Below are 23,347 nucleotides of genomic sequence, written 5' to 3'. Positions count from 1 at the left end.
CTGTACTGGACTGAAAACCTGGAAAGCCAAGACTGCGGAGAAATCTCACAGACTCTGCTCTGTTTGTATAACATTTCACTATGTTAAAATAAAAATAAAATAAAAAAATCTCCATTTAAGGCGTACGGCAATACTTCTTAATCAAAGTTTGACTTTAAAAACACAGTATTCTGTCCTGCTCCTTTCTTTTATTGGTCAATTAAGTAAAGTAGTTAGCTTACTCAAGTGCCCATTCAGATATTTCCCTCTTTGGCAGACAGAAAAAAAGACTTAATATAATGTGACAGATACAAATTAGGGAAAAAAACAAAAAAAAAAGGAAGAGGTATATAAGATAAGAGAGACCAAAGCAGCCCTCACTTAAATTTTGATGCATTTACAATATGAGACTGGTGGTTACATTTTGAGAAGCAAATTAGAGAAAAATCAGATGGCAGAAATATTCTAGATCAGAGGCACAAGGTTTTGGATGTTAGTTCATTTTTCAGCGTCTGAACTGTTCCACATTTAAAGAATGACTTAAATTTAGTTTTACATAGCTAAATCTGGATGAAAACCTGTTTCCTAGAACAGCTCCATGATAGGTACCTCTGGTTCCCACTTTCTTTCCGTCTGTTCTGTGGTGCTTGACTGCTTCAAGAGGAGGGTTGTAGGCTAGTCATACAATGGCCTACAGCCTGGCAGTGAAGTCAGGAGCTCTGAATACAAGACCTTCAAGGCTGAGTAGACACCAGGAGCTAAAATTTGCACCTCCTGCCGCTACAGTCTTTTACATTGGAAAGTCATAAAAGAATGGGGAGTGATGCCAACAACTGGTTTCCTGTCGACACTTCCACTCCATTAGAAACTTTCAGAAAAAAGGCCATAATTCTTGGATAAAAAATGGATGCTGGCATCTTCTGCTTCCTATTGTTCTCTATGTATTCAGAGAGATATATACTAGTTTGGGAGAGGTGAACAGGATAATCCTTTTGAAGTCTTTGAGGCACCTCTTTCTTCTAGCTCTATAGAGAATTTGCACTCTAGCTTTAGGAAGACTGGATATTCTCTCCTTCTTTCTTTTGATGCTAATATCTAGGTGTCTAAAATACAGCTATGTCCAGGCCCAACTAAGGAAGATAAGACTTTGCACAGAAAATCCTATAAGTTCACCTATACTATATCTTCTAGTGCATATTGGCATACACTGAAGTGTTCGCCAGTGTTTTGAAATGGTATAACTGAACAAGTCATATGGTATTTCACTTCTATATTGGTTCTAGTCAGTATGAAGAATTTCAGCTGAAATATTGGGATGTGTCTGCACCAACTAGGTTTAGGCATCCAACTTTCATGCTTTGAATTATTCCCTGGAAGTAAAGTTTCTCTTTCCCCAATGCTAACATCAGAAATTCAGACTCGTAAAAAAAGTTGCTGTGAAGTGCAGCTTTCTAGAGACTTGAAGAAGGATCAAAACGATAGTGAGGATAACTCCTGAGTATGTCTGAAGCAATGGGCCAAGCATAGTCTTAGAATTTTTTGAGGGGAAAATACCTGATACAGTCAAATGAAGATTGTATTGGCTTTGGAAGGAATACCCTTGCAATGAAGTTCTTTTTCTTTCTTTGGAATGTCCTCTGTAAGCCAAGCTACTTATTACAGCAAGCTATTAAGACATTACAAGCTTCTAGGTGGACATGTTTAATTTGGTTTCAGAGTAGATTGTTTGGATTTAACCAGAATATATTCTACATGGATCTAGGCTTGTATGAATGTATAGTGTAGCCTAGAACTAGTAGAAGACTTTGGAGATTCAACCAAAAAAACCCAACAGACAAGCAGCTGTCACAAAGTCTAAAGTAATATGGACTCTATAAAGAAAACGTAGAGGCTTCACAGGTATCACTAGTTGTCATGCTACAAACACAACCTTTAAGAAATCATCTTCATATGTATAATTTCAAATCAAGAAAGTACATCTACTCTTTCAGTCTGAGGCCAAATCCCAATGCACCTGAAACCTTCAATACTAAAAATAGTAATACTACTAATACAGCTTTGTGCATGTTTCAGAATTTGGACCCAAAGAAATACCTCAGGGAAGAGCTAAGAGAATCAGTGATTAAATGGAATGAGATGTCCAACTAATGAACTTTTCTATTCACATTTCTTACAGAGCTTCCTGCAAGGCTATCTTCAACTAGAATATATGGAATTACTTACTGTGCAAAGTGTCTCAAATGTCTTTTCGGAGACAAAGGATCCATCAAGACCAAAAAGAAAAATAGATGCATAAGAAAGCATCCCTCCAAGGATAATAAGGTTGTTCATGTAGGGACTGGACATCTTTATTAGTCTACGGACAAAAGGTGATAGTGCATTAAAGAGGAAAAGATTACTGCTAGGCTATTAAAACAATAAAGAAGAGATTTTTGTAACCAGGCAAACAGATAACCTTCCTTGTAGAACTCTATGAAATCTATAGGCATGCACTACAAAACTGCCTGCAGTTTTAGAAAGTCTAGCACTGCTTCATGTTTTTGAATGTTTAGTCAAAAGACCTCCTATTTTACTGATGGATTAATTAGCTACAGTTAATGTGACTAGCAGACAGTCAAACACAAACTAAAAAAAATCCACTTTCCAGGTAGTATAAAAGAACTTGTTTTAACACATAGGCAATCTGTTTCAATGTTAATATATTACACAGTGATTTCAATTAAATAGTTCTAAAATACCATCTTTCCACAGTTTTAACATTTTCTTTATATATGTAAATATATGGCAGACTCTACAAACATGGCATTTAAATATGAAAGAAGTAGTGATTGGTAGAAGTAACATGAGTGTCTTACTTCTGATTTCTGTTTTTGATGTTAAAGAACAGGAAAGCACTGGCCATTATCATTCCTAGGATGGTGAGGGCAGAGAGGATGCTGTAGAGAGGCAGAGAGATCTTGCGTAGCTCCTCCTGTATAATTGTTTTGTCCTTTGGAGGCTCAAGCCCTAGAATTACAACAAGAAAAAGACTAAAGCTCAGCAAGATGTAACGTTTCTGTGAGAAAATTTGCCTCTCAACTACTATACCTTGCTTTAGCAGATTTGGAAACTGTGAATCATATCAGTAGCTGACTAAATCATTGACTTTGACAGACGTGTGTTAGTCACATTGATTGACAAGAAGGTTTGTGGTTCTGAAGCAGGTGAACAACTTCTTTGGAAGAAAAAACACAGCAATACCCTAATGCAGAGCCCCATAAAATATATGCTAACTATCCTCATTTTAAAGTGTAAATAAACACTAAAATTCATACTATGACTTTAAAATTTACCAGGCGGTTATGCTTTCCTGAAACAAGTGACAAAGCAATGAGTAGAAAACAGAGTATTGTTTGTCTGCATAGTGTCAATATTACAAGGGCAAATTCAAGCAGCCTGTCTAGATACCTACCACAGCTGTAGAAAAGCCTTGGTGTGGCATCACTGGGGCAGGGACCAACAGCCCTGGGGTCTGAAATAGGGTTCTGAGCTTTGACCAGGGTTGGGGAAGGCCCAGGACAGAGGGAGGCAGGGCTGTTGGTGCCCTCAGGACTGTACAGAGTAGAACAATATGGAAAAATGGATAGCAAAGGTTTTATAGGGACAGACCCACTTCTCAAATCCTTGCGGATGTGGACTTGGATGTCTCAATTTAGAAACTATGTTTAAAGTCATGTGCTTGATTGACAGTCTGCTCCCTCTAATTAAAGGCTTCTCAGTTTAACGGAAAGAAATACTTTCTGAAGACTGCAATAGAGCTCTGCATCCACTTCTTTCCACACTCCATTTTATCTGCTTACTAAGATTTTCCTTGGTACAGGGGAACGGCAAAAGGCCTTTGGCACCACTGTCTTCCTTCAGAAAGAAGTGTACGTGCCCTATACTTCCTCAGCCTGTCCTTTCACATCAGCCTTCTGTGGGACTGCTAGGATGACCACTCAGGGCTGAGCAGCTTCTTATCACAGATTTTAATTATTAGCTTTAAAAATAATATATATGCCTATATTCATCAGGAAAGACCCTTAAAATTAATTTCAGCTGACACCTGGCTGACATGATCATATTCTCAGAAAGTCATCGCTATGCCCACACTTCAACTGCTGTGAGGGCAGAGGAAGTCCTCATGCTAACTTTGGAGCAGCATGGGATAAAAAATGGCAAGAAAGTAAAACAGCACAGTCTATACGTTTGCTGGGGACCTTGAGAGTCCCTCTCTGGCCCTGTTTCACATAGGGCATCTTAAAGCTATCCTTGGTATTTGGAAATTTATTTTCTAACTGGTTAACAAATATCTCCCAAAGACAAACAGCCATCTCCTTCTTTGTGCAAACACAGCACACAAGAGCAACCCTCATGTGTAATGAACTGGGGGAGGGGGAAATGAGGATGAAATTAGAACATTATTGATTGGTGGAATGAAGAAAAGCATTTGTATACACATATAAATTTGAATTTGTCCTAGTCATTGGGATGAAAAACAAGTACACGATATCAAAAAGTTGTGATTTTCTGTTCAGAATTCTCCTATTTTTTTAAAAGCACAGCTCAGTTTTCTTTCTCTTTATACTGTGTCATATCTTTTTGATATTAAAAATCCTAAACCAGTTCTTTAACAGCACACAGTCTTACAAACTGCATACAGCTATCCATGTCAATCCTGCACCTCTTTCCAGTTTTCTCTCCTACCTTGGAACCTGATGCTGTTGTTGCTCATTTCTAGTGTGTCAGCCACAGCGTTGTACTCTCCCACCTTCACTTCCTTTCTTTCTGCAGAGAAACAAACAAGAGCAATTGTTTATGGCAGTTCACATGTTCTCAGTTATTTAACTGATTTAGCCTTCTTTTTTGACAGTATGTCAAGAATAACGCATGAATTATTAAAGCAGAATGCCAGACAGCTGATATCATTAGAAGAAATATTTCTTTGAAGAAATGCAAAGTATTTTTGAGAGCTCATTTACATACTCAGAGAATTGTGTTACTGGGCACAGACATCTACAGCTTAAAGATCACATGCCTACTTACCAGCTCACACCATGCAGGGCATTTTGCTGGGAGAAAAGACATGGCTAAATCAGACATTCCACTCCCATTTAAACAACTGGGACATCTTGCTTAATGAAGTATTTCCCAGGGGAGTCATAGTGGCAGGCTCCAGTCAGTACAGAGTAGACGGGTTAGCTAATACATATACTGAGAATCTAATCTCTTATGCTGATTGGGAATTAGTAAGTCATTACTACCCTGACTGCAAAATGTACTATGTTATATAATTAAAGCCAATGTGCACTCGAGCTAAAATCTTACTGTTACTCTCATCTGCTGTTTTGGGACTGTTATCACATAGATGGCCTTCCTGTACCTAATGGAGTAGAGTAACACACATACAGGAACTTAATTTGTTTGGCTGCTGCCTTGGCCTCTATAGCTGAAACTCCATCACGTATTTGTCCCACCCTTCTGAAAACATCTGGTATCAATTAATTTCTGGTATTACTGTTGGGGTTTTGGTGTGGCTTGGAAGTGCAGGAATTTAATAAAGTATCACTTCTACGCTAAAAGTTTTATGTTTTGATCAGAGATTTATAAACCACAGACACATCAGTTAAAGTTTTCTTTGATGAGCTGGCTCAGCAGAGCCAAAAATTTCCGCTCAGGCCTCTATGTCTGGGCATTCACAACCCAATTTAGATTTAAATTTTGAGCTCATGACCCTATTTGTGACATTGATTTTGGGAGCTGACGATCTTGAACTAGAAGGCAAATTTGAAAAGACTGTATTTCACCCAACAGTTCCACATTAACCTTTTCCTCCTTTCTTGCTCAAAGTGATTGTGCCTGTTCAGCTCTGCTGAATGGAGCAGCTACCTCCATTTTAATAAAATCTACAGGCTGATTAATACTAATCTGAGAGCTCACAGGAGGCAAAACTTTTCCTTACATAAACCAAACCATCTTATAGTTAAAATTGTTTATGCAGAATTGTAGAGTGGGCAGAGATAGCTAGGCATTTGCTGTACCCCTGTGAAAAGACGGAGTCTGCAGTTCTGAAAACTGATCTGTTTTTCACGTGAGCATCGTCCATTTCTGGGGCCCTAAGACTAGTTTGGAATAAAATCGCAATCCCCTGGTCTATAGCAAGAGTTTCACAAAGCCCATCTACATGCATACTCTTAGGAGCAAATGTACGTTTGTACTTTCTGTCACAGGCTAAAAATCCTCTGTGAAATAATTAAAGGCATAAATGCTTCACAGTGTGAAATAATAAAATCTTCCCAGAAGTCATCTAAAAGCTAAAATCATTACTGCTAAAAACTGGACCAATTCACTTCCATCTGTATTTGTAGCATGACGGCTATTACCTGTAGTTCTAAAACATCACAACCTAGAGAGAAGAGAGACAAACACCTGAATGCATACCAACATACAATTTGCACATTAGATGCCAGATTGTCCACAGCTTCTACTTATACGAAATGGGGAGGACACACACCTCAGTGTTGGTCTAGCCACAAGTTTACAGTAACAGGCTAAAACCTGACAGCTCTGATGAGCAACGAAGAGAAAAGAGCAATTGCTCCAAAAACATTTCTGTATGGAATACTTCCTGGGACTAGAAACACATAATAGGTGGGGAAGCATACACAAAGAGAGTGTTAATCTGTGGTCCATTTAAAGTCCTGCAATTTAGAAACTTTTCCTGTGATTGCTTCATATGAGTTACACCACCATTCCTTTTCAACATTTATAAATTCTTACATGGCTTCCTTTACAGATGAGGTGACATTGAGAATGTGCCTATGATGGTAACTGCAATGTAGTGCAATACAGATGAGGTAGCCTACAACTAGCCAGCCTGGATGTCAGGAGCTAGGCCTTGTAGGAGTGTAGCTTGGTAGAGCTACTTGGAGAAACAAACTTCCATGACAGACTGAACTGAAGAGCAAGTGTTATTTGGACTTAGAAACTTAAAGACTGTTGGGGAAAAAAGCATTTAGTACCCAGGAACCACATAGAATCATAGAATAGTTAGGGTTGGAAAGGACCTTAAGATCATCTAGTTCCAACCCCCCTGCCATGAGCAGGGACACCACACACTAAACTATGTTGCCCAAGGCTCTGTCCAGCCTGGCCTTAAACTCATGATCAATGCCTCATCCCTTACAAATGGAAAAGGACAGTTGATAGAGCACATGCTAATCCTTATTGAAGTCAAGAAAAGCAATAAAGATATTTGATATCTTAAAGTAGTTACAGTGGTGGAAAGTAGTCAATGAGGGAAATAAATCATATTTTTACAGAGCAGAAGCGTATGTTATCCATACGGGGGTATTGAGAGGGAGACACAAATAGTCTTTGTGCTCTTTTGTACCCCCAGCTATGAGTACAAATACAGCTATTGGTTTTTCAGTTCTCCAAGTGCAGGTGCTGAGCAGTGACAGCCACCTCCAAATATTAATTAAAGAAAGCAAGGAGGCAGCACTATGGTTCTCTGTAATCTTGCACAAGCCGACACAGCTAAGGATAGGATGGCAGGCTCTACTTTTCTACATGCCATTCCTTCAAGTTCCCTTTGGAAATTCTGAATTATTCAAGTCAGTATACTCTTTGTATGATGTAGCTCATACCTGTCAAAAATCTCTCTGTGTTCAACAACAAAAGGACAAGAGGAAGTGGAACTCCTTCAAATAAACACACCAATAAAATGCTTTGCACAATATTCAGAATATGATGTTCCTTTTTTCTGTAGTGTGTTCATTATTTTTAACTTATACTTCAATACCTATAATAGAGAGATTGTATTGAAAGCCCCCTGCTCAGGTTAAAATGAAGAAGAAAAAATATGAGGGAAAATACACATTTTATGAGATAATGCTTGTGAATACCATGACAGGAGCGTTGGGATTTTAAAACTTGAATTTGCAGCTGTTCTTTCACACACGAACAGAAAAGTATGAAAACTAGCCAACCCAGAGAAAACTGGACCAGAAATATATGACTCACATTTACGCTTAACAGAATTATAAACAACTAATCCTTGTTCTTAATTAATTGTCACAGAATAGATTACTTACACGGACAAGATTAGAGTCTTCTGCCAACAAAAAACTGAACTACTTTAAAACGTGAATTAAGATGTTTCCTTCTGCATGTTTTGTTACAGAACTAACAAAAAAAGCGATGACACACTACCACTTCATTAATTGGGTCGCATTTCACAAAGTTAATACAACAGATTTTTAATTGCATATCAGATAGCTACATGTTCTTGATGAATAAAGGCAAAAGTAATCTGCACCCGACATCAGCTGGGTAAATCAAACTTACCAAAAAGCACGTCAGTATGATGGTTGCCAGTATTACTGTTACCTACTCACGCTGTTTTCCATATGAGACTATGCTTAGTTTCAGTTCCATTCACTGCATATCATAATTTCTATTTCCACTACATTTTTGTAAGTGTGCTTATTCACACCTCATGAAGACAGTTTCTACTGAAAGATATTTAAGGATGAGAGAAAACACTTGTGTACAAGATGGGACAGACGGATTTCCTTCATTTCCCTCTATTTAGACAACACTGGCTAGCTCCTAATGACACTAAGACTTTGTGTATATATATATATATATATATATAAAACTTGTACCACCTTCTCATGGAAATGGTACAAATAACCCTAGTAGTGATGCAGTTGAGCCAATATAAAAATGCTTACACCAGTATAATCATCACACAAGTACTCGCATGTTCACAGACATATCTATCCTATCTGACAGTTTAGCATTCACAAGCTATTGGATACTCATTGGGACGTTCAGTCCAGAGACAGAGCAAAGGGTGCACAGACATATTACATTATGGTGTCCTGCGTCTTGCCTTTCTCCAATTTGGCTTCTGGTCACATTCCCTTTTAAAGAGTGAACGTTTTTCTTCAACACTTTATTGGTCACCTAGCAAGCAAATGTCACTGACAGGTCTTAGCTCTTCATTCTCATTCCCTCTATCACCTACTGTGAAGGCTCCTGAAAAGCTAATGTGCCACACTGAGTGACAGCAATCCTGTGACCAAGGGTATTCAGAGAACAAGTCCAGGCAAAGAAAATGTGCCAAACACAAGTAGTGAAAAATCTAAGCTGGAGACTGCAAATTGATGGCAAGTCTGAGAACACTTCCCATATTTCAGTAAGTCCTGTGCAAATGGCCTGAAAAGTCTCTTCTAACCTGTTTTACCTTTGTCTCACTCATTTTGAAAGCTGTTTCACAAAATAACCTTCTACCACAAAAGCTGGAAATGCTGTTTTAAATGCCTTTACATTGCTGAATAAAACCAAGAGTCATGAAAGCTAATTTCCTTCATATATGAATGTATATTTATATGTAAATTTCTTCATGTATAAATTTCCTGTTGTGGATCCTCTAGAAATTCTTAGCAAATTAATGTATTCCTAAATTTCTTAATATATCCTTGTCAAACAGGATGGGAAGCTTTTCAGTTATCTTTATCATGTCAGCAATAACCAAAACAAGTTGAAAGTTTCCAATTAAAAAAAATATATAAATCACAAGAGAAGCTTATAAATAATTAATGAGCAAAGTCTCTTTCATGAATTTCTATCCACTTGTAGGCAACCATTTCTTTGTTTAAAGACAGAGATGCTGAGATTAAGAATCACAGTTCAAATAAGGAAGAAAATGTCAGGTCAGATAGAAGATTACTCCTCAGCAGAAGCTGCCAGAAAAGAAAGAATCAAGGAAGAAAAATATGATACCTTTGCCAGGATTTGAATTACCAGAGGTTTTTTACCTTTGTAATTAGAGTTTAAAATCTGTTTTGCTCAAAGAAATATTACCTTCATCTTTAACTCCTGCATAACAATTTCCTTCATCTGAAGTTCTGATGTTTTATTTCTGAAATCCTGAATTCCAGGGCACACAACATACAAGAAATCCTGAATTATGAAAGCAGTATGTATAGCAAGTGGTAATTACTCTTCATGGGCAGTTCTCGAGTCTTATCCTTCATTCATCCATAAAGCAAAACAGACAGAAAGGTTAAACCACCCAAAGGCCGAATAGTGTGTGTCAGCCTTAGAGTCAGGATAAAAGCTAGGAAGTCTTAACCCTGGGCTTATTTCACTACATTAGTAATGGTATTTAGCCAACAAGACATAGCAAGCAAGTAGCACATAAAATGTCATTAAGTATCCTGAACTCATAAAAAATCTAGTCGTTTCATAGCCCAAGAAGATTTTTCCATAAAAAGTTCAAGCATTTGCATTTTTAAAAGCTTATAAAATTTATTTTACTGATTCTTTATATCCTTTGTTTTTACCTTCCTGATTTTACATTTGTCTCCTATTTTGCTTGTTAGACTGGCTTCTAGCTCTGCATAGAAATTTAGTAATATAGTTCACGTAGATTAATACCTAAATATCTTGCGTATTTATATATAATGTATCCAATAACTATAAAACGAAATAAAAAATAATGACTTTGAGTTTAAAACAATTACTTCTTAAAATCTGAATTGTTAACACCATCATTATACCTTTCATTCAGGAAACTGAGAAAGGTATAAACAAATATACAGTAATGAAAGCAGATTATCCATGAAGTATAATGACTGGTGTGAGGAAGCAAGTGTACAGAGCTTACATAATTTTTCTAAAAAGAGGTTCCTGGTTTTTAGGATGCTTAATAAATTCCTTGATAGTTTGAAATGAAGGTGTATACGAGATCGCACTTTTGGGGGGTTTAATACTGCTAGAATGAAATCTTAACTAAGAATCATAATCAAACTGTACAACCACTGAAACATATGTCAGTAATATGAATTATCTTTAACTCCCCTAAGGAAGTTAACAGATACAAAGAAAAATAAAAATCAGATAGGTAGGGTGTGGTTATGTTTTAGGATACATGCATGTGCAATAACTGCAACACCTCAATCCAGCTAAGGGTTTTCCAGAGCTATTGTTCATCCTCTTTTATGACTGATTAACTTTTCAGAGAATTAAAATCCTCATCATTCTGAGAGTTTATTTGCTGTAGTAAATTACTCGTTGAAGTCATCAGTATCTCACACCGTAAGAATACATATGGTTTTTAATATTAATATATGTCTAAATGTAACATGGTCTATAAACAAAGTTGGCATTTATTTCACTTATCACTTGGAATCACCTCTTCCTAGCAGAGTCTGAAACCGATGTGCTTTTTTTGTCTCAGAATTTACCATCGGGAAGTAGCACTGCCTATGTAAAGGTACAGGCAGCCACCACGAGAAGGAATTTTCTCAATTATTGAGTAATAACGCTACTTTATTAATTGTTGTGTGCCTTTAAGTACCTTTACTCTCACACACTCATCTACTTTCTACAGTGGGTGTGCCAGGAAATCAACATGTGCAGACGCAGAGGCTTGGGCTGGCTTCCCGGGAGACCTCCCAGGAGCTTCCCAGGTTTGAAGGGCCATCCTGACAGTGACAGGTTTGGATATGGATGCCACTGATGTGTGGAGAAGTCCCCCTGGCAGCAGCCCAGGGCCCAGCAACAGCTCCATCTGTCAGAGTCTCTCCAGGAAAGGGACAGCAGAAGCCAGGACTGCACAGGAGGTGGGGGTGCCAGTGAGAGAGGCTGCGGCCACATTTTGTTGCCTCTTGAACTTGATTTCAGAGTGCTGAAATGTCAGAGACTGTGAGGCGCAACTCACGATGTACCATGATACTGCACTAATTCAAACACAAGGGACAGCAAACCATAGGACGGCAGCATATACATTTTGACAATCTGTGAGACTTCCAAAGAAACCCAATATGACGGAACGGTAGTGTTTCTAGATCTCTTATCCAAGAGGTATAAATGCAATTATTATCTCTCTGGTGCCCTGGAAACTGAGTCTGATTAGGCACAGTGTGCACTATCAGGAGAGTCTGGCAAAGAAATATCTGAATCATTATCAAGTTACACGAGAGTGTTAGGGTTGGTTTTTTTTAGTTAACCCAAAAGCTACTCATGAACTTCAGTCAAATTCACCAACTAGTGTTATTTAGGGAAGAAACACTGGGAATAGCACTGCTGTCAGTCTTTTCTGACTCACCAGGTTAAAGTCTATCAGTAGCTGAAATATGCAAAATGCCAAGCCAGCAGCCTAATCCCAGCTTCCATCTGCTGGCTCAGCATTTAAACTTTCCATACAAAACTGACAGAACTTGTGACTGGCCACCATCAGGGGGTGTCCTGACAGGAAAGACAGCCCTGGGGACCTGGATGACCCTAACTCCAGATGAGCTGCACGTTCTAGTTGAATCAGACAAAAGATCAGGCAGATTCCTCCTCCAATATGTTTAATATTCAAGCATTTAATTTTATTTTCTTGTGCATGCCTAAAAGAAATGTTTCACTGCACTTACCTAAACACATCGCTTATCTAACTGAGATTTTCAATTCAATGTGGAGTATCGCTTAGTTTTTGCAGTTGAGAAGACAAATAAAAAAACCCCTAAATCAGTAACTCGGAAAACCTTGGGTGGTTACTTCTTTCCCCCGAAGAGGCTTTTCTTGACAGCATGGTGATGAGCAGCACAACCACTGACAGCAGCCCCGGCCTGTGGATGATTCCAGCTGACCTAAACAGTGCCACCAAGTCTCTGCCTCTCGGATTTTGGTGACTGCTCAGACATACAAATCAAGCTGCATGATGCAGTCCTCCTTTTGAAGGTTGGGTGGCCCTTCCTAATTTATTTGATAACCCAAGTTAAATGCATAAAGTGACGGGAATAAAAATGTCCCCTGCCACAGAAGAGACATGCTTGGCCAGAGAACAGGAGCAGAGCAGCATGCCAGCTATTGCACAGACATAACGAAGTGACCGAGTGGCTCATAACAAGGCTGTTTTCCCTCTGCTTAGCAAGGCATGCCTGTTTTCTGGTAATCTCACACAACACAGGGACAAAACAAAGGCTCTATTATAGCACATTTGGATGCATACCTACGATTATATGATTAGGGCCTTCCCTCGCCATCTGTCAGGGTTGTGCTTCCCCTCCCTTGGGAATGAAGAGCAGCCTCACAGCAGCCTGTGCCTGGCCTGCTTCAGCTGAAAGGTCAGAAAACAAGATGCTCTGGCTTCTTCCTTATGCTCTGCATCCATAAACTTTTCCAGAGTTAAGAATGCATTACTTAGAGGTTGGAGTTTCACAGTTACCATGCCTGAAATGGGAGGAGAGCAGCAGCTGTTGTGTGCATTAGGAGTGTTGGATCTGAGCTACTCACTATGTCCTTGAATATCTACTCTTGCCATAACACCAGGTGGCCTGTGAAAACACTGTAGCACATAAAGAGCTTTGAATATCTTCTTCACAATTCAGATCATACCCAAAGGCACAATTCCCACTGCCCTCATCCTAAGACACAAAATAAGGTAGCTGTGTCAGTGTTAAACACATTTATACAAAGCTGAAAACTCCATGCTCTTTTCCGTCTTGTAATTGGTACAGTGACTGCCAGGGCCTTTTCCTGTACAAAAAAGCCAGGTTTGACTCACCCAGGCTGGTTTATTCCAGATACTTTGTTCAGGAAGAATAGTGGAAGCATTCCAGAAAAAAAACCCAAAAAACTAGAGCAACAAGAATCCCGCTTGTGTAATAACCTGCATCTGCAAGCAACCCTTTGCCGAGATATAGGGAAGACTATAAAGGCACCCGAGTAGTGATACTCACCTAGATCACTCTTCCAGCTTCCACTGCTAAGATGAACAAGAGAGCTGTCACTCAAACAGGCACTGAAAGCCACAGACACTGAAGCTTTCAAGCTCTAACCATCCCCTGACAATCAGCTCCCCACGCAGAAGCCTGGCTTGAGGCTTCGAGCCACATGGGATCACAGATTGTATTTCCCCGTCCTCAGGGAGGTTTGCTCCCTGTCAGGGTCACTGCTACATTTAGAGACAGCGCACCAGGGAGTGAGAAAAGAAGAAATGTTATACAACCCCAGGATGCCCATTTAACCGGAGAATCGCATGATTCATAGGGTGAGAAAAGTGTGTTTGGGAGCGATACTTTGAGTGTTTTTACAAGTATGAGTGGCTGCTGGGAAATTCCTCTTGGAGGTCTGCATTTCTTGCCTGTCTTTTTAACCTCCAAGAGGCTGCCTGAGGAGTTTGCAAAGTTTGGGGTACCCCCAGGAGGATGGCTGCTTGTGAGACTGTAGGCACATGTGTGAGGAACCTAAAGCCTGGGGCACTGGCCAAAGGGTGCAGGTGGTGATGCTGTGCAGCCTGACATGATTTCTGCATCTGAAATATTGGCAGCTATAAAAAATGACTGTACCCTGCACAGTACTCAAAGGCTTTAAGAGACTGATCCAGGAGATGGATCTACTCACGGGAGACAGCTGATCTGCAACAGAAGTGTTGGGTTTTCGAAAACCAGCGTTTGAATTTTTCTGTGTAGCGCAATAGGCCCCTATAGTGATATATCTCATTTTATGAATTTCAATTTGACAGCCATTTTGTTTTAGATGTACGTGAATTGTATGTCACGATAAGGCCAAAACAGTTTTGAAACATAAGATGATAGTAGTAGTCAGATCAGAATTTAACCCACCTTGAAACACATTTCTCATGCTGGTAGAGCTGTTTGGCTTCCTTCAGTTACTGCCAGTACATTTTAGTAGGGTTCATTCTTATCTTGAAATTCAAAATTTATCACCACTACTATTCCTTTATTTTTCCTTTTAAATTCTAATGGTGTTAAAACTCACAGGAAAAAATACCCCAATAATATTTGCAAAATAAAGCTCATTCAGGAAACTATTTTGGTTTGGTTAGATTTTTTTTTTAGCCTGTGAGCTAATCTTGTATTCAAAAGGAAAGAAACACACCACAACTGGACCTTATTAAATGTTCCAGAGAAATGCTCAGTTTGCCTGCTATTTCAGTGAACCTCCACTTGCTTTAACCTGTTTTAAGTAATCTGTTTGCACTACTAACCCCCTAGAAAAAAAAAACAAACCAAAACAAAACAGAAAAGAGGATAAAAGGCAACAGTAATCTCCTCTACGTACTAATTAGGAACAACATGTATTTTACTAAAAGTAAAGGAAGTGATGCAGAAGACTGATTAAGATATAAAGAAGAGTTTTGAAGTGACAGTTCCTGATTTTATCTTTAATGATTTCTTCAGAATTTTACTAAAATATGGTATGCTTCATTGTTCTGGTGGTTAATTTTAAATTTTTATTTCTTCATCAGAGTTTGAATACCAGGCCTGCATTAAAAGAAAAAACCTCCCACAGAAAACTACAGCCATTAAACTATAATTACTCTAAATAGTAAAGGACTTAATAATTAATATAGATCAGTTATATAATAAACCTGACAGCTTTGGAATAAAGTGGCCTGGCAAAGCACAACCAGAGCACACAAGCATTTATATGTAAACATAGTTTTGTTTCTGTGCGCAACAGTAAATACACTCACCTAAAAGTTTCCAGAATCAAAACTGATACTTTAGGTACCGAGAGAAAGAAGTTTGACAAAACAGTCATAGTCTGAAATAAACTATTCTGCCCAGAATATTGATAGCATACAGCAATGATGGTTTTAGTTTCAACATTAACTTGTTACAGGAGGGCAGGATTTATGCCTGTAGGAATGAAATATAATATAAGGCCAAATCCTTGAAAAGCTGATTAAAACTAGAAAAGCAGAAGTCTGCATTTCTTTGTACTCTTATACAACTGTACTGCAGTATGACAGTGAAGAACAGCAGAGACTTTACAATTGGCTGGCCATAAAAGACTAGATTAAATAAACTCTGTAGATGCAAAAAATATGGAAAACTGCAGAACAAAATTGGTGTAATCAGTTTTGCATTATAACTGGAATCAAAACTTGAAAACCTCTAGTGTTTCAAATATGGGGCGTATTTGTCTCCCTGTTCGTGCATAATGTTTTGCCTTTTGCCTGAGATAATGTTAAAATTGTAGCTGCATCATGACTATAGAAAGCTGAAGTTTATTTGGAGTATGAGAACAAGAGGAATTGTGGAAGAATGAAATGCCAAAAACAGTTTCAAGAAAAAAAATATTTCAAAAAAGCTTTCCCCCAAAACTGTTAGCAAAGTATTACTAAAAGCTATGTACAAAAGTCAATTGTCCCATTAACTTTGACAAGTTTGAAAGTCAAAAGCATGGTGATTAAACTGTGAGAAGGGGATTTAAATCTCTACTTGAAGTGAGTATCTCGGTGCATGTGTAGCTGAGCAGTTGCTATTAATCCCTCACTAGTTACAGTATTCAATGGAAATTCAAATTATATAATGTTTCAAGAAAAAAAAAGACTGAATGGAGCAGAATCATAATCTATGTCATTTGGTTTATATAGCAGAATATGTATATATATATATATATAGCTAGCAGAATTATGAAAAGCAAGTACTTTATCTATTTGACCGTAAACTTTTAACCCCCCGAATTTTAAAAACCTTAGTACAAAACTATGGTGTAAAAAGACTTCTTAAACTTAGGTACACTTATTGCCTTTTCATCATTTGTGCACAATTGCTTCTTCTGGAATAGCCTTTATAGATCAGGAGAAGCTAGCAATGCAAGTCAAATGCTCTTACTAACTGCTTTTCAGTATAAGATGAAAAAATGTTGTCTTGCTTTCCTGTGTTTTGAGTAGGTACAGAAAAACGTAGCATAAATCTCTTGTTTCTAGATTTAAGCAACTTTGATTTAAGCAAGAATAATGGCATGTAAGACAATAAAGGTCAAAACTCATGAGCACGCAGCAGCCAGAAACATAACCTAGGAAAGCAGTCACACTTATTGTGTGAGACCAGTGCCTGGATTCTCACGTGCATATTTAGAAACCTAGGCCCTCAAAATTCCAGCTACAGTATTTCCCTTATTCTTGATGCCTTTGTCATCTCAACAGTGTTACGGTCTCAGAATCTAGCCAGTCCTTTCTCAGAGGAATGGAGATGTCCTGGTCTTGGTCCTGGCAGGACCAGGACCAGGAGAGAGAAGGTACAACAAAAAGCCCAGATTTGTGGTGCGTTTTATGTGCCACAACATGTAATAAGACAGGATTTCCCTGTGCCAGAAGCCCACCCTGCTTAAATCACTTTTTCACTCAGCTAGACCATGTTATTCCTCATTTCATCAGTAGCATGTGTAAACACAGGGGAAAACACAGCTGCTAAACAGAACAGTGCTCATGTGGCATCCTCCTCTGCTCTGGCCTTGCTGCAAAAGGAGCTGCTGGCTCCTTTTCAATCACGCCATTCAGAGGAGGACATTGCTGTTTGGCAGTGCCCCTGTTTCCCATGTACAGCACCAACACTAAACTGTAGCTTGCTTTGCCTTTCTCTGCTGAACAATTTCTGGACGATGGCAGCAGATACACACCTAGAAATGGAAGTTTCTCACTTAAATGGAAAATATTCTAAAACTTCCATAGCCTATTCCACCAGATAGACTGTTTCTGGAGATGTTTTCCATACCTGAGCTGCAGAGGATAAAGTGTTGCAATTCATGCAACCAGGGTCAAAGTGATTCTCACTTCTGCAACCAGTACTGAGACTTTATGGACTCTTCTGGACTAGCTATTAACAACACAGTCCTTTCCAGTTCATGCCTCAAATTACTGAATCCCTTCACAACTTTGATGCAGCAATGTACCTCAACTATCCCTAACAAGGCCAACAAAAATCGTTACCTGTGCAAAAATTTCATTGTTTTTCATGGTCTGTTCTTCAATTTCAGCAGCGTTATAGGGCTGAAAAACATTTTGCAGGACCAGGAGAGAGCAGAGACCAGAAAGAGACCAGAGAGCCCGCTAACCCATGTACAGCATCAGGAAATACACAGCTCAGTGATCAGGTAGGGCAACTGTGCTGATCCCAGTGACCAGAAGGCACAGGTGGTGGGAGATGCAGAGAAATGGTGGGAGGACAAGGACACTGCCTTGCCATGTTTCATTACCCAAAATTATAGCAGCTAATCTTGAAGAGACAAGAGCCCTGAGGTCCATGGTCCTGGCCATGTAGATCCATAGTTCTTGTATACCTATCATTATGTCTTCTCATATGTAGAGAGTCTAAGTTCCTCAAAACTAATCAGCTGTTTTGGGCTGCCATTAAAAATGTTACCATTTTTAAGTTTTCCAGAAAAGTTCCAAATAGTTACGGGACTCATTCAACCAGGTTCGGTTCAAAAGCAGCAGTTCACCAACAAGAACAATGTACCTACTCAGCTTGAGATTTTTCTTTATACATCTGTCCTATTGAGTTCCTGATTTTGCCTATAAAAATGAAGTAATGAACAAACAGAATAAACTGCTACTGCATTTTTGATAATGTATAAAATCAGCATGATTTTCTTAACTCGGGACATGATGTTCACAGATGTACTGCTTTTATTTCCTTCAGTGGGACTTTACATGTCTTAGAAGTTTTCTACAGGAAATGCTGTAAAACCTGACAGGTAAGTACATTCAACGGAAAACAAAAACTAAATCCATCTTACTATCTATCTGGTACATTGTCTGTTACCTTCAATAATGCTGGTTTTGTGAAACCTGCCCACTGATTTTTAGTAGGTCTGGTTTGAAATTGTCCAATTTCCTGCTCCTATTTTCTTAATAATTTTCCTTCTTTACACCCCATCCAAACCTTTCACTGAGCTTAAACACAAAATTACTTGCTATGTGAAACCCAATAATATGCTTCTTAATTATCTAAATCCCATTCACTTAAAACAAATGATAATCATATATTCTATACCTTGACCTAGCACAGAGTGTAATTTAATAATCAAGAGAGCACTATACACATAATTTGAAATTGTGAAAAATCCATTTGAAGAATGTTGAGTTTCTCTGCTTCTTGCATGAGACATTTTCATAGACGAATCTGTGTATGACTAATTTAGTTCTATCGGAAAGAAAACAAGCCTCTTGAAGATGAAGTTGTACAGAATTATCACAATTAATTTTTGCTAAAAGCATGCCAGCTCAGATGATATTTTTCTAAAATTATATTACTATAGTTTTTATAGTGATCACAAATAAAAGAATTTTAAAGCCAATTTTAAAAGAACTATCCAAATCAAGTCAGAAATTTTCTCAGTATTTCAGTGGAAATATCTCATCAATTAGTGAAATCAATTTATAGTTCTCATTACTGTATAAATGATTTTTTTTCTTTTCTTAATAAAAATATTTTTCTACTTTTCTTACAAGAAATAAATTAATCTTGCAACTTTTTGAGCAAAACCAAAAAGTACAAAACATAACTTTTAAAATATTTAGATCTCTTTCCCAGGTATTAAACAGGATGACTAAATTTAGCAAACTTTAACAAATATTTTTAAAAAAGAAAAACAATGTTTCAGAAAAGAAAGATTTAAAATTGCATATTTATATCCAAACATAGTTGGTTGTTTGCTTGTTGGTTTTGGTGTGTTTTGTTTGGTTTATTGTTGGGGTTTTTTTCCTACAGAGATGTGATGGTCAAAATATTCTTTGTTGATAACAAATTTGATAAGAGAGAGAAAAAGGAGTCTGTACTCAGGCCACTAGGTACCAAACTGGCTTACTGCACTGAACAGCGGGTATCACAAGGGGACACGTCAGCCAACAAGACCACCCAGAAATGTAAGAGAACACCTAGTTTGTCCTGACATACTAGGGCTTAGGTGTGCCATATTTTAGTGTGAGTCCAGATCAGACAAATGCTTATGTAAATATGGGCATGCAGGGAATTAAAGATCAGGCAAATGTCTGAGGAACTGCTCTGAGGATCTACATTCTTAATCCTATGTAGCAGGGTAAAACAAAGTCTCTTTCAATGAACTCCATAGCACTCAGTTACTGAATAAAATAAATTTATCATCTGAACTTAGAAGATCATTTTCACCTGGCAAGCACGGTCAATTTGTGCACGTGTCAAAATCAAACCAAACCAACAAACCCCATTCAAAATGACATGTGATTAACTGTACAGGCACTTTTGCAAACTCTGAAATCTAAGCACACCTTTTGCATTTGTTCTTGTGTGAGAAGGCATTGCAACAGACTTTCACATGCCTGTTATATCTCTGCATTTCAAGGAAATAAGGATTTGTACTTCATATGCCTCAAGAACACATTTTCTATAATTGGGTACTTAATATTGGTTCATTTTTTTGTTATACACAATGAGATAAAAGTAGGCTGTGGAACAATTTCTTAAAAATTAAAACTAGCTATAGCCTCAGATGAATATTTAAGCCATGTGCAAAATGAGGTCTCTTGCATTGTCTGTCAGATTACAGGTCTGATTGTGTGAGATTCTGCAAGTCCTGAATGTCTAATGAATTTAATGTTTCAGGATCTACTCAGAACTTTGCTGGCTCAGAGTTTACAATGGTACAACTGCAGCGTCTTCATAAAACACTGCTTAAATAAAGTATTTATATACACAGCAGTAATTCATCATACCACAAGCTATTGCTGATTAAAACCAGTAAGCTGGTTTTAAAACCTTGTGCACTCATTATAATCAACAGTATGGAAGAACTCCTAAAGGCTTGACCCACTTTCAATGCAATTTGACCCAATTCAGTGTGACGCAGCTCCATTTATATTTTATCTGTTGATTGAGTTTTATCCAACAGAACAGCTATTGATTTCCACAGAACAGCATAATTTATAGAATTGTCAGAGACGAAAAGGAGAAACACCTATTGTTCGGGTTTGTTTGTCCTTGGCCACTCCATCAGGATTAATTATCTAACATTATCTTTAGGAGAACAAAAGGCAGGCTAGCCTGATCTGAAAAAAGAAATGTGGATGGGATAAACTTCCTGGCAGCTTGTTTTACTGGATTGCATAGAGTTACCCAATGATTTGGCTGAATTTTTTTCCTGGTTTCGGCTGGGGTACTGTTATTTTTCTTCCTAGTAGCTGGTGCAGGGCTCTGTTTTGGCTTTAATCTGAAAATAATGCTGTTAACACACCAGTGTTTTACTTCTTGCTAAGTAATGCTTACCCTGATCAAGGACTTTCCAGTCTCTCATGCTCTGCCAGGGAGGAGGGGCACAAGAAGCCAGGAGGAAGCAGAGACAGGACACCTGGCCCAAACTAGCCAAACGGGTATTCCATACCACAGCACATCATGCCCAGTATAGAAACTGGGGGGACATAGCTGGGAGGAGCTAATCACTTCTCAGGGGTGGGCTAGGTATCGCTCAGCGGGTGATGAGCAAGTGTGTTGTGCATCACTTTTTTGTTGCGGGTTTGTTTGGTTTTTTGTATTTTTTTTGTTATTTCTCTCTGCCTCTTTGTTGTCTCTCTTTTCATTGCAGTTATTATAATATTATGATTATTATTATATTTTATTTTATTTCAACTATTAAACTGCTCTTATCTCAACCCATTGGTTTTACCTTCTTTCTGATTCTCTTCCCCATCTCACTAAGATGGGAGTAAGCAAGTGGTTGTGTGGTACTTAGTTGCCAACTGAGGTTAAACGTAAACACAGTTAATCGTTATCTAGGCTCATAATTGTGGACCAGAGACAAAAATCATATCCTTAAGAATGGCAGCTAAATTGTAGTGTAGGAAGGGAAACCTACCATATGTGTAAGCCAGGAAGCTTTCCTCCGGTTTTAGACTTTTATGAGGCACCCACATCTTTTTGTTTAGGTGATCACTGGCAATTGCATGACCAGCAATTCACAAATCTCAGATGAAGACAATTGCCAGCAAACCTTATCATCTAAGAAAAAGGAATACACAGGAGAATATTCTAGTGAAAGCACAAAGGAGTTAGCCAATATTTCAGGGACTGATTCTTACTGGCCCTCTACAAAGACTGGAAAATACACGCATGATGGTGACAGAGGGAATACTGTATGTGGTTTATGCTAAATCTGAGACAACAGTATATGTAAATCACTATTTTTAATTCAAAATTTAACCAGTTGAAAATTTCTTTGTATTTTTGCCAACGGATTAACTGAAACTAGTTTTCAAAGTCTAATTTTCTAGCAGTCCTCTGCTTTGGGAGGGCATCAACAAAGAGAAATACAAAAGGATTGACATCGGGGAAATTCAGAGAACCCTGTAATTTGCATTTCCTTTCTACCCATCTTGTGCAGCCTTCCTGTTTCTATATTAGTCAAGAAACAATTTGCAAATGCTAAGTGGCAAACCATTTGACTGAATTAGATTAACATTATGAAACATTTCAACTCCGTGTTTCCATCTCCACCCTGAGCAAAGTAAAACAGGGACATAATTTCACTTTGTTAATGCAAAGTGACTAAAAGCCAGTCTATGACCTAATCTTTCACCTAGTTAAAATTGGGTCTGTCAGCATAGAGTATTCCAGTTTCTTTAACTGGACCTTGAATGAGCTTACCTCAGCTGCTTGTAACTTTTGAATTGCTAGAGATTATCAGCATTAGTCATTTTATACTTAAGAAGAGAAGGAAAAAAACCCAAACTTGTAAGCTTTTATGTTTGATCCTGTAACTGCTGACTTTTGAGTGCTTGGTTTATGTCATGCAAATGTCACATCTCACTCCCTTACTCCTGTCTCCCCCTTTTTTTGCTTGTTTATAATAACAGTTGCAAAGCCAAGAAGATGAAAGCAAGCAAATGGAATATATCTAGTCTTAAATAAAGCATTTCATATTTCACTAAATTTATCAAAAATGATGAGAATATAAATGCCACCTGGAATGAATACTGCCTGAATGAGTATAAATTAAAGGCAGTCATGAAATCAATTATATTGTAATGAAGGATACTGCCAAGCCACTTTTACACCTGTTCTTTTAGTGAGCTGGTGAAAGCACAAAGCAATAGATACTGCTCGGGCTAGAAATCATCTTTTCTCTCACCATCCTTTGCATCTGCAGCTTGTGGTTATCTGAAGTTCAGGAAAAGCACTGTGAATTCTGGGTTTCAAACAAGCATAATTTTATTGCATGCCAAAAGTCCATCGCTGGCGGCAGCCCCTGGGATGAGTGCAACTTCCCATAGCCCATGCCTTTTGGGAAAGAGGGTGCACGTAATTCCTCAAATATGTCATGAAAGGGGCAGTGTGCATTTCTGTTAGTATCTGCTGCCCAGTACATGGAGGTACATATGCAGATTGTGAAGTCTCAGAGTTATTCTTCCATGGACATCTGTCCATGGCCCTATAGCATACGAAGTCCTGCCAGGGATTCTAGCTGAATTGCTTTGTATGGGTGCATCTGTAGGCAACAAAAAGAGCCTTTTCTTCCAACTTCTCTGCCCATGCAAGAGCAGCCAAGGTTTTGCTAAGTGGCA

The 23,347-nt window shown here is 38.3% G+C and overlaps 1 protein-coding gene across 1 annotated transcript in view; it reads right to left on the bottom strand.

Annotated features, from left to right (window-relative positions):
- Positions 1-2,202: 2,202 nt before the first annotated feature.
- The window catches only part of LOC104402428 (gamma-aminobutyric acid type B receptor subunit 2-like), a gene marked incomplete at both ends in the record, with an annotated part of 69,221 nt that continues 48,076 nt past the window's right edge, over positions 2,203-23,347 (bottom strand). Inside the window, 3 exons of the mRNA XM_010010304.1 lie at positions 2,203-2,335; positions 2,835-2,985; positions 4,705-4,785. Of these exons, the coding sequence (XP_010008606.1) occupies positions 2,203-2,335; positions 2,835-2,985; positions 4,705-4,785 (365 nt within the window). The remainder of the gene's footprint in view (positions 2,336-2,834; positions 2,986-4,704; positions 4,786-23,347) is intronic.

This window comes from Nestor notabilis, unplaced genomic scaffold (assembly GCF_000696875.1).
Source record: "Nestor notabilis isolate BGI_N333 unplaced genomic scaffold, ASM69687v1 scaffold5712, whole genome shotgun sequence".
In the NCBI taxonomy this organism is placed as follows: Eukaryota; Metazoa; Chordata; class Aves; order Psittaciformes; family Psittacidae; genus Nestor; species Nestor notabilis.
This window is presented reverse-complemented; position numbering and strand designations above follow the sequence as displayed.